This window comes from Gallinula chloropus, assembly GCF_964237585.1.
Source record: "Gallinula chloropus genome assembly, chromosome: 3".
NCBI classification, from domain to species: Eukaryota; Metazoa; Chordata; class Aves; order Gruiformes; family Rallidae; genus Gallinula; species Gallinula chloropus.
The window spans coordinates 120154736-120167391 of record NC_140087.1 but is presented as its reverse complement, the minus strand read 5'-3'; the positions used below and the strand labels follow the sequence as shown (position 1 = coordinate 120167391).

At 49.4% G+C, this 12656-nt stretch overlaps 1 protein-coding gene across 1 annotated transcript in view; it reads right to left on the bottom strand.

Annotated features, from left to right (window-relative positions):
* The window catches only part of XKR6 (XK related 6), a gene marked incomplete at its 5' end in the record, with an annotated part of 213922 nt that overhangs the window by 13838 nt on the left and 187428 nt on the right, over positions 1–12656 (bottom strand). The window contains one exon of the mRNA XM_084261892.1: positions 11338–11534. Within this exon, the coding sequence (XP_084118018.1) occupies positions 11338–11534 (197 nt within the window). The remainder of the gene's footprint in view (positions 1–11337; positions 11535–12656) is intronic.

Here is a 12656-nt window from a genome sequence, read left to right as displayed (position 1 = left end):
GGGATATTTGGAATGAAACAACACAACTCCACAAACACCTGCAATCCGCTTCCATTTAAACACCGTACACTAATATGCAGAAGAACTTTTACACAGTGAGGGTGAGGGAGCCCTGGGACAGGCTGCCCAGGGGATGTGAAGTCTCCTTCTCTGGAGATATTCAAGACCCATCTGGACACCGACCTGTGCAACCTGTCCTAGGGACCCTGCTTTGGCAGGGGGGGGTGGACTTGATGGTCTCTGGAGGTCCCTTCCAACCCCTATGAATCTGTGATTCTGTGATGTGATATTTGTTACAGCATCTTTATCCTGGCATTCTTATAAAATTCAGATTGGAACTGTATCCATAGGGAATAATTTCAATCTGCCTAGCACAAGATGAAAGGATGCTCTAAGCTTGTAGGTGGGACTAAAATACTCTGAAAGATCAGGGAGCACATCAGCACTGGAAAGGAAAGTCCTAAGAGTTCTGTTTGTCTCCTTCTGAACATAACCCTGAGCATTTCTTTTCCCTAGCACAGGTCTGTGGCAGCTTTTGAGCCTGGGACCCTGTGCCTAGAGATGAGTAACTGAGCAAGACCTAGTTCTGTTGAATGCTACATCCATGTTGCTATTCTGTCTCAGCCTCCAAAACAGGGTGGCCCAATCCAGACTGATTGCTGGGAACCATCCTTGGCCCATGCTAACACCTGAGCCAAGCCTGGAAACTGTTTGGGCTCGTGCTAGCTGCTCTGGGCTAAAAATGTGCCAAGGGCTGTGATAACGAAACCACGTGGATGACCGAGATCTGGTGGCTGTGCTCATGTTCTGGTGTGTGTCAGTTCATTACACAGATAAACCCCAACAGACTCATCACCAGATTTGAGGAAGCAACATCTTCTGCCAGGATTTAGTGAAGGAACTTCCTACTATAAATACGGCTCCCACGACCAGTTCCTTGGAGATGAGACAACATCAAGGCAATGTTTCAAACAGTCTGTGGCAGTGTCAAACTTGGATGCTGTGAAACATCTCTGGCCAGTGGTTTGGCCTGGACACAGAAAGTTTACAGACCATTAGGGAAATAACTTCATCCCAGTTCTGGAAATGCTTTTGACCTGATGGGGAAGAGGAAGGAAACCCAACTTGGTTCACACTCACTGGCCAAGGTAAGAGGTCTCCATTCAATGTGTTTAGAGGAGGCGTGTCAGCAGTGCACACTTCTCAAACCTGACAGTTTGTAAATCTTTGTTATTGTGTAGGGGGCCACTGGTAGAATTGTCTTGGCATAAGCGCAGGTAAGGAGGCTGTCCTCCTGCAAAGAAGGAGCATCTCAACTCTTCTGGAGGGTACTCAGGGCTGGGTACACATCATTAAAGTGAGTCTGGCAGAGAATTTCTGTGATGGGTAGTGACAAAGTGACAAAAACCAGATTTGATGCAGTGCTTGCTGTCTTGCAGTTGGGTAGCTGAAGGCACCAGGGGCACTGATGTCCAAGGATAACAGCAGGAACCCATTTCTTCCTCTGCTTCCCATGCTTTGTATATTCTGCAAAGGTCTAAGTGATGTGTAGCAGACCAGAACTCAACGACACGCCAGCATCGTCATGCTTATGTTGGCTTGTCTCTCCTGGGTCTTTTTGCCTCCTCAGTTGATATGTGTGTACAAGATGGAGTTGAGACTGCCTCTTCAACAGATTAATGACCATCACCTTCCCCAAGGACGGGCTGAGATCAAACCATGTTTACCCTACCACAAATGTTCATTTGCACCTTATCAGATACAGGCTCCTGTGACAAGGAAATGCCCGTGTCTGGTGGATGTCCCCTGTCAGTGACTGTCCATGCAAACACGTGAGAGCACTCAGAACATGAGGTGGGCCAAATGCCACTTAGGACAAAAGTCATTTCAGGAGTTTTCTACTGACTCAGTAAACCTGCTGCACTCCCAGCCTCAGAACTGTCACCCCAAGCTACTCATATAAAACAACTGATAGTTTCCGAAACCAGAAAGCTCTTCCCTTCAGCATTCAGTGATGCTGAGCCTTTCACATCAACCTCGACTGTTCCATCTATGTCTGAATAGAAACACAGAGAATTCCCTGCCCAGCACCCACCCTGCATCTTCCCCAGGTTCTTTGCACAGTGCCTATGCGCTCCCTGGTTATCCAGCATCTCTCCTGGATGCTGATGTGAAGCCCAGAGCTGCACACTAGAGAAACCTACAGATGGAAAAGGTTGAATTTCCTTATGTGATCCCAGCTGACTGCAGAGCAGTGTGCAGCCACCTTTTAATATGCTCTGAGCACAAGTCTACCATGAGAGGTGTGTCTCCAAGGAGGTTTGTAGTATAGACACAAGTCTGTAGCTTGCATCAGGAATAGTGTGGCCAGTAGGTCTGGGGAGGTGATTGCGTCTCTGTACTGGGCACTGGTGAGGCTGCACCTTGAGTGCTGGGTCCTGGAGCGAGTCCAGAGAAGGGCAACCAGGCTGGGGAAGGGGCTGGAGGGCAAATCCTCTGAGGAGTGGCTGAGGGAGCTGGGGGTGTTGAGCCTGGAGAAGAGGAGGCTGGGGGGAGACCTTCTCCCCACCTCCCCTGCCCTGCCAGGAGGGTGCAGAGAGGTGGGCGATGGTCTCTGCAGCCAGGGGACAGGAGATGGGACAAGGGGCAATGGGCTCAAGCTGCCCCAGGGCAGGGTCAGCTCAGCTGGGAGGGCAAAGTTCTTCCCTGGCAGAGTTGTGGGGCTGTGGCACAGGCTGCCCAGGGAGGGGGCTGAGTCACCTTCTCTGAGTGTGTTTAACAGATGGGTAGATGAGGTACTTAGGGATCTGGTTTAGCACAGGACAGGAATAGTTGGACTCGATGATCTTAAAGGTCTTTTCCAACCTTGTGACTCTGTGATTCTGTGATAAAATAATCTAAAAAAGTCTTAATTTCCTGCCTGGAATCTGTTTGGCATGAATTTTCTCCCCAGGAGCCTGCAGAATAGACATCCTCCCCAGGACCTCGGGCTACTGAAACCTTCCTCTCCATGCCTCAGTTTCTCATCTGGCCTGCAGCTCCAGGGAACAGCATGGGCTAATGCTTGTGTAGTGCTCTGATGATGTAACCCTCTCCAAATGATTACCACAGTCTTACAGAGCCTAAAATTGGCAGCACTGGCTACCTGCCAGTGCTGTCCCGTGAATGGTGACTCATCTTTATTGGCTGTGGCGTGTCAGAGGCGTGATGGTGGCACGTGGTACGGAACAGAAGGGTCTTTCATCAGCACTCCAAAATAACAGACCGAGAGCTATGGCAAGGTGGTGGACAGAGAAGCTGCAGGTGGGGATGGGCTAAGGGATGACGTCTCTCTTTGGGCTCGCTCCAAAGCTGTCACTGGCTTCAAAGGCTCCTCCTGGACCTAGTCCTTCCCCACTGCGCTGGGACAATACGGTTGATGATAGGGCAAGCTTTCCCCACGCCGCTCCCTGCCAGCGTGCCTCAGGCTTGGCCTGCTCTCAGCATGCCAGAGCAAGACGTCCTCAGTGCCCACTGCCAACTGTGGAGATGGCTTTTTGATGCTGCTGGGAATTGGCCTGGGACCAGCGACTTGTTTCAAGCAGGGCACTAAATTGCTATCTGTCATCCGGCTTTGGTGAGAAGGAGAGGATGGCAGGAACACAGCCATATGCCCCAGTCTGGCAAAGCACTTGAGTCATATGAGTGGCCTCCCAGGCGAGCTGCTTATGTGTTTGGAGCTATCTGGGCACTTTGTGAGGTTCCTCCTTGGTCTGCTGATGAGCATTTAAAGGGAAACTGTGGTTGAAGCAGGACAAACCATGGTTCCTCTCTGCCAAGCCCCTTAAGCACGCACACAACTGGTGGAGTCCTTCTCCCTTGCCCACGTGCAATGAGACTGCTTTTCTGCTCGTGCTTATTCTGTCACAGGGAACCAGGGCTGAATGATGGATGTCTCCCATTTCTTTTATTCCTCAAAGGATGACATGAGAGAGAAGGAGAAATAATACACTTTCAATCCCATGGACAAAGTTGTAGGGTCTGTCTTTCCTAAGATCTGCCTTACAGCTCAAGCCAAAGCCCAGAGTGGACCTTACCCCACCCCATCTCCTGTTGCTGAGGGCTCCATGAGGCATTTGTTGCAGTTGCTTTGCTGGATCTCAGGAAAAATACACTGGTCAGAAAAGGGAGAAGGATTTCTGCTTCTGAAGGAAAAGCACTTTGCTTGGACCTGCACCTGTGTCTCACCCATCCCAAACAGGGTCTATAGATGACATGTCAGTCCTTTTTGTACTGAGCCCTGTGAAGTCTGATGCTGGCACATAAAGGGTGAACCATGGCTTATATATACAGTTGGAAACTCTGGATTTGGTACTTGGCAGAAACAGGGATAATTTTGAGGGGTGAGGTCACAGAGATTTGAATTTTAGGGTTTGGAATTCATTGTTGGAGCGTTTATATTCAGTGTCACCCAAACTGAAAGTCACTTGTGTGGAAAACAGGCAGCAGTGCCTTACAACAAGCACTTTCCCCTACACATGCTTCTCCATGCAACATCACATCCCCCACCTGTCACCCTGTGACTTCATCTCCACCAGGAACCAAGTATTTGTAGGGATTGTTCTCCAGCTCTGTAGACTGCAGGTGCATCCTGGCCCCATCCATACCCCATCTCCTGCCATCCAAAGGTGTCATGTCTAACTGCCTGATGGGAATGGTGCCTGGTCTGTGCTCACTCCCAAGCAGTCCTTGGGTTTTTTTGGCTCAAGGTTAGCTGGTCCAAACCAAACCAGTGCCAGGCACATGCTAACAGGGCAACAATGGTGACAACAGATGTCCATTGTTGGTACCATTTCTGCTGGGCTCTCTGATAGATGTACCTGCTTGGCTCAGGTCAGCATGAAGGATCTTGCACTAATTTCTAGTGTTCCTTCAAGGTTAGCAGTGCTACTTGTAGGATGAGATTTCAGATCTAGTGAGTCTCTTACCCACTTTCAGTGGTACCCATGGGAGTTTTAGTCTCTTCAGTTACATTCAGGCCACTGTTCACATTTGAAAATCACACCCTTGGGCAACTAAAGGCTGAAGGCTGCCTTTGTAATGTCGTTGCCCCAACTAAGAAGGTTACTGTGATCTTTGAGGCCTGAGTGGGCAGGGGACTGAGTAAGAACTAATTCATTCATTTGTTGTCCTTAAGCTGTGGTCTTGGTTTTGGATCTCAAACCATTCCTCAACAAGTTGTGGTGCCTTGGGTTATTTCCTACCCTATGAACTTCCAGAGGTGGTTCAGATTGGATATCAGGAAAAATTTCTTCCCCAAAGGAGTAGTGAAGCATTGGAACAGGCTGCCCAGGGAGGTGGTGGAGTCGCTGTCTCTGGGGGTGTTTAGAATGGATAGATGAGGCACTTATGGAGAGGGTTTAGTGGTTATAGTGCTGTAGGGCTAACGGTTGGGCTTGATGATCTTGAAGGTCTTTTCCAACCTTGATGATTCAATGATTCTATGAATATAACAGGACTTTTCAGACAGTATGTAGTTCTCAGTGTATCCACTACTCAGAGCATATTTTTGGTTAACCATCAGCCTGTCATCAAGGGGAAATTAACTGGGTAGTTTATCTCCACGTTAGACTTAACTCATTATCACCCACACAGGAAACCTCTCACTCAGTCAAGTTTTTTGAACTAAGCAAGAAGGAAAAGCATCTTCAGAGTGCCCCTGCAAAAAAGCATGAGCCCTGATCATAAATGACCCCCAGCCATGGTACAGAAAGAGTAAGGACGTGATAAAACAGGACTCTGAGAGGGACAAAGAAGATTTAAGTGTGGGACACAGGGGGAAATGGGCAGCCTCTTCTCAGTGGGCTGTGGGGACAAGACAAGGGGTGATGGCCTCAAGTTGGAGCACAGGGAGTTCCACACCAATCTGGGGAAGAACAACTTCCCAGTGAGGGTGAGGGAGCCCTGGGACAGGCTGCCCAGGGGGTGTGGAGTCTCCTTCTCTGGAGAGATTCCAGCCCCGTCTGGACACCGACCTGTGTGCCCTGTCCTAGGGACCCTGCTTTGGCAGGGGGTTGGACCCCATGGGCTCTGGAGGTCCCTTCCAACCCCTACAATTCTGTGATTCTGTGATTTGGCTGCATCATCTGCAAATGCCACCAGGCTCACTCTGCAGCTAACACACATCAGTAGCTGTGGTGTCTAAAACCCTTTTTAGTGCCTAACTTGCATCACTCCACTTAAAAGAACAACACCCCAAGAAAAACCTAAGCTCATGTTGCTTTCTCTTAAATATACAAGCACCTTCAGACTACTTATTATGGTCTGCAGGGAGTGCAGACACCTTGCAAAATCCCAGAGATTTCAATGGGACTTTGCATAATGAGGCCTCGCAACGCGAATGTCTTTCAGATCAACAGCAGGGTTATAAAGGAGATCAGCACAGCTGTCAAAGGATAGACAAGCCTTTTTTTTTGGGGGGGAAACCCTGCCCTGAATACTGCAGGGTCATGAGGCAAAATCCAAGCAAAAGCATTGCATAAAGCCCTCGTGACAGGAGTTGGATGTTAGGTTCAGCTAAATCTCATTAAGTCTTAAAGTAGCCACAGAAAATTAAGTAAAAGGAAACCTCTTGAGAGGAGATTTATGCTGAAAAACTGGAATCCCTCTCACCTCACCAACTGCCTACAAGTTGGGTGTCTCCTTTAAGCTGGTTAGATGTGCTCCTTTTCAATTTAGTGCAGATGCCTGCAAGCACCTCTGCATCGTGGAGTGGGTTAAGGATGGCGTATTCTTCAAGTAGTGAGGTGGATTATCTGCTAGGAGTGATTATGAAATGAAGATCTGGGCTGCTGGGCTTTTTTTTTTTGTTGTAGTTGTTAATATTAGGTTAATATTACCTCTTTATATGCAGATTAAATTAATCTTACCTCCTTACCTGACAGGAGGGTGCAGAGAGGTGGGCAATGGTCTCTTCAGCCAGGGGACAGGAGATGGGACAAGGGGCAATGGGCTCAAGCTGCACCAGGGCAGGGTCAGCTCAGCTGAGAGGGAAAAGTTCTTCCCTGGCAGAGTTGTGGGGCTGTGGCACAGGCTGCCCAGGGAGGGGGCTGAGTCCCCACCCCTGGGGGTGTTTAACAGATGGGTAGATGAGGTACTCAGGGATATGGTTTAGCACAGGACAGGAATGGTTGGACTTGATGATCTTAAAGGTCTTTTCCAACCTTGTGATTCTGTGACTGTAATTCTGTAATATTATTTTTTCCCCACATACACACTGTGTTATTAGATCAGAAAAGTCCTCTGGCCAGTGCTGCCCAGGACCATGATAAAGATGGTCACCCTTTCATACCATCCTCTCCAAAATCTTGGGGGAAGTTACAGTGATTGAGGCGCAGGGCTGTGTCCCTTCTCAGAGTACTATAACTTCCTTTTGCCCAACCTTAAAGGTAGGTCTAACTGCAACAACTAGCTTCTGTCTAGCTTCTCTGTAGAAAGATCTCATCCCATGTCCTTCAAGCGCTTTGGACAGGGGCTGATCCATGTTTTGGAGGCATCCCTCCTCCTTCACCGTAGCAGATGAATTGTTCGCAAAGAGCCTGCACAACAATTCCAGCTCCTCCCCCTCTGCTCTGCCCTGGTCAGGCCCCACCTGGAGTGTTGTGTCCAGTTCTGGGCTCCCTGGGATCAAACAGACAGGAACCTCCTGGAGAGAGTCCAAAGAAGGGCCACAAAGATGATGAAAGGCCTGGAGCATCTCCCCTGTGAGGAAAGGCTGAGTGACCTGGGGCTGTTCAGCCTGGAGAAAAGAAGACTAACAGGAGACCTTATTAATGTTTATAAATAACTTCAGTATGGGACACAGGGCGAAATGGGCAGCCCCTTTTTAGTGGTCTGTGGGGACAGGACAAGGGGCAATGGCTGCAAGTTGGAGCACAGGGAGTTCCGCACCAACATGTGGAAGAACTTTTCCCCAGTGAGGGTGAGGGAGCCCTGGGACAGGCTGCCCAGGGGGTGTGGAGTCTCCTCCATCTCTGGAGAGATTCAAGACTCATCTGGACACCAACCTGTGCAATATGAACTAGGGACCCTGTTTTGGCAGGGGGTTGGACCCGATAATCTCTTGAGGTCCCTTCCAGCCCCTATGATTCTATGATTCCATGTGCATTCTATGATTCCCTGCTGATGTCAACCCATTTGTCTCTGCACAAAATATTCCAGTCCAGGCTCTCTGTGTGCACCTTTCCAGGTCAGACCTCCTCATCTGATGGAGTACAGAGAGTTTTTATACCTCTTTTCTCTCTCTGCTATTTTCTTCCCTGTGCTTTCCTCTTCCTGAGTCATTGGGCATTGCAACTAAGCTGAGATCTGGTCTACCTTGTGCTAGGAATATGATGAAGGAACAAATCCTGACCTTCATGAACACACAGGGGTGTTGTCCCAAGCTTTACTGAGGCTGGAACCTGACCTCAAGTTCCAATTCCAGCACTTTTGCTGCTGGTGGTGTCAGACCATGCAGGAGATGCTAACCTCTGGGTGAGCAGATAGCCATTAGTTAAACTGGTCTGTTCTTTGAACACTGAAGGAGCAAGAGTCCACCCAACCCAGGTATGTCTCAGTGTAAAATGTTTCTTGCAAGGCATGGTGAGCCTTTTCCTTCTTCCACCCAACAAATATGGAAACCAAGACATTATGTTCTAGCCTGATTGCATCTGCATCCCTTTCTACTGGTGCTCTCCTACCCACTGCAAGCACAACAGGCAAGATCAGCTCCTTCTGTCACCATGCTCCTAAACATCTCTTGAGGAGATGCTCTGGGTAAAGGAGTAAAGACCCCCAGTGTGTTCACTCTTCTCACCTCAGCAGCTATCTTAACATGGGAAGTAGGAGAAAAAAGCAAAACTTCCTGATAGCCAGTCCAATTACTCCCTTCTAAATCTCTTTAAATAGGAGAAGGAGACATTACCTGACCCATTTGGAGAAGACTGGAGCCTGGCTTGGCTTCCAGGGCTTGGCATTGCAGCTTTAAGAGCAGGGAGGACTGGGGCTTGGAGGAAGGATGTTTGTGGTGTAAAACAGTAAATCGACCTTGTTCTGGCACTAAATGAATCCATGAGTGAATGTGCACACCACATGGAAATACCTGGAGCCTGGACACATTAGCATGGGCTGTATTTGGGTTGATAAGCCCTTTTGTGGGCCGTTTGGCCAGCGGGCATCCCTCAGTGATGCAGCTGATGCCAGCCCTGTCTAGAGACAGAACCAGCCTCTTCCTGTGACAAGCCATGCTCCCATCGATGCCACGAGCTGGGAGAGTTGTGATTTGAGTTTTAAACACGCTGCCTTCCTAACAATATCCATCTTCTTTGGTTTCTGCCTGCTTTCAGGGGAAACCTTTGATGTTCCCTTTCACAGCAGCTCCTCTCAGCGTTTAATTTCCTTTCACATAATTATGTACTGACCAGGAGGAGGAGGAGGAGGACAGAAGAACAGATCAGGTACAGAGGAGCTCTGGGAAACCTCGCTCCTGACTCAGGAGTGCTGAGCAAGCTCTGCTGCTCATGTCCATCAGCAGTGCCCACCTCTCAGTGCTCAGCCCTGAGATGCACAGCTGCCTCCCTGGCATGGGGTAGGGGATGGAGGCAGGGAGAAGGTGCACTGGGGACCCACCAAGAGCTCATCTGCTGGAATGTGGCAGGGAAAGAGCCCTCCAGGGCTTGGGAAGGAAGGAGGGGAACATGCATTGCCTTGGAAGAGAACGCAGCTTGCTCCATGAGTGGTGGGAGACCAGAGGAACTGCATAGCTGAAGAGGAGGGGCGTTGGAAAATGATGCAGCTTGTTCAGTGGATTAGGCAGCCCTGCCTGGAAGTGGCAAACTGTAAGAGCAGCAGATTTGAAAAGCCCAGAGGGATTATTCAGCTGTGTCGTCTGGCTTCCAGCACACAACAGAGGACAGCAAACTTCACCCAGTGCTTTCTGCAGCCAGGCCAGCACTCTGCATAGAGCCCTAGCAAGGCTCTGGGGTGGTGATTTCTATACATTTCTAGTGGGGTTAATGATTTTGGAAGCAGTGGGAAAAGGGGTGCTGGCAAATGTGAGCAGATCTAGCAGGAGATGTGGAAAGGCATGTTCATCCTGTCAGCACTTTGAAGGCCTGGAGAGCTTGTGATGAGAGGCTTCAGGATAAAAGACTGCATGAATACCAGAAGAGAGGCCTCTAGAAGCAACTGTGATGGACACGCTGAAGGTATGGAGGAAGGGGAGAGCTGCCCAACTTACTAATGCTCTAGATAGTGGTGACCTTGGTTGGTCCAACAAGCAAGATTTAACCCTGCAGAACCGCCCAGTTCCTGTCCCAGCCCCAAGGAACATCTCAGGTCTGAGATGGCATGCCACAAACAGCCTGTCTTTGGGAAGCCCAGTGTTACTGCTTGTGTGTGAATCAAGCAAGGGCTGAGTAACCCAGCAGCTCATCAGCTTGATACCACTGCTGGTCCTTGGAAAGGACAATTCTCCCTCAAGCTAGTGATTCTTGGGCATTCAACATTCCTATGGGCATGAGGTGGTAGAGCTGCTCACCCCAGAGCTGGGACAGGGGCTCCTCTTGACTGGAGTGAATGCCCAAAGCTCAGGTAAAGGACATCAGATTTGGCAAACTCCATGGTTGCTTCCAAACTTCTGCTCATCTACCTGCTTTTGCTGTGACACCTGCACTACAACATCTCTGTCTCTACACTATCCCCTACGTTGTCTGTCTTTCCTGGACTCACTGAGGGCCGTGGTGCCACTGACCAAGCCTTAACTCCTAGCACTCTCCAGAAAATACCCTGCAGCCTTTAACTCTAAATTCAAGCACCTTATACTACCCTTCACACCATCAGAGCATTGCACAGGCATTGAAGTGTTTGTCCTTGCAACACAAACTCAAATTTGGCCAGTTTTATCATCCTCCCTAAGTAAGGAGGGAAACTGAGGCAGAGAAGGATTGTGTTTGTCCAGTGATAGGTGGCAAATGAATGATGACAGTTGTCATAGCAGCCTCCTCCTGCTAACACCTGCATGTCTTTAGACTGGACTGGGTGTGGAAGAGCTGAATCTTGTTTTCTGATTGATGTTGTGGTTTGTTTTGGGTTTTTACCTCAGTGGAACGAGCAGAATTTTTACCCAGAGGATGCAGCACGGAGCTGGAATGAGATTTGTCCCAAGTGGCAGCCCCTTACACACCAGGACGGACCAGTCAGCAACACACCCATTGGCAGCTGAGCACCGGATCAACGAGGGGAGGCTTGGGAGGGTAGAGGGGAGGCTTGGGAGGATGGAGGGGAGGGACGAGGTTGTGGAGGGGGGGGAACACTTACATGGTAATGTTTCTGCACGGTTCTTTTGGATCATTATGCAGAGCTGTAGCACCAGTTGAGGGGCGCTCTCCAGGAACGTTTCCAGGAGGCGCAACATATTTACGTCTGCATATTCGTACATCATAGCCCAGTAGAAACGCCGCTGGTGTTCCTTCCGCCTCTGGCTCTGGATCCCCAGGTACATAGTTCGGATATACCTGCAGAAAACAGGAGGGAAAAACTGAGAGTGAGACTCTGGGATGCATCAAAACCCAAAGTTAGATGGAGTCTAGTGTGGCTACAACGGCTTTAACACCATCTCCAGCGGTATTTCGTGTAGGTGCAACGGGGAACCTTTCACTTGCACCACGCAAATGTGAAGCATGGGGGGGGTAGGAAATGCTCATGAAACATTTGCACAAGAAAACAAGTCATAGAATCATAGAATCATAGAATGGTCTGGGTTGGAAGGGACCCCAAGGATCATAGAGCTCCAACCCCCCTGCCACAGGCAGGGACACCAACCTCCAGGCCTGGAGCTACACAAGGTTACCCAGAGCCCCATCCAACCTGGCCTTGAACACCTCCAGGGACGGGGCATCCACTACCTCTCTGGGCAGCCTGTTCCAGCCCCTCACCACTCTTTCTGTAAAAAACTTCCCCCTAATATCTAATCTAAACCTTCCTTCCTTTAGTTTTAATCCATCCCCCTTGTCCTGCCATTGTCTATCCTTTTAAAAAGTTGAATCCCCTCCTGCTTATAAGCTCCTTTCAGGTACTGGAAGGCTGTAATGAGGTCCCCCTGCAGCCTTCTTTTCTCCAGGCTGAACCAGCCCAGTTCCCTCAGCCTCTCTTCATCCCTCATCTTGGTCTCATGATGAGGAGAAGCTACTTGATAAGTGCTTGTCATGACTCTTGGCGGTGACTTGACAGATTGTCTAAGCCCCTTCATCACTCTAGTAAGGAGCTTCCCTCATGGAGCCCATAGATCTGACTTCATTTCACCACAGGTCAAGCAATGAAACATCACCTTCACCTTCAGCATAGGTGTGACCCACAAATCAGCTGCCAGTCATGGAGACTTTGGGCAACTCTCGACTAGAAGGGGATGTCTCATGCATGGAAAAGTCTGTTTCTGTATCAGGTGTGCAAGGAGACCTGCAAAAACTTCACCCTGGGGACCCAAATTGCCTTCAGGGAACCTCTGGCCACCCTTAATAAACAGAGGTGACCCAGCCAGGGTGGCACAAGATGTTATAGGACTCATGCCACAGAAGAAAGGAAGCATGTCCTAACAGGGTTCTTTCTAATGCTTGGTGATATTCATGATCTAATCTTGG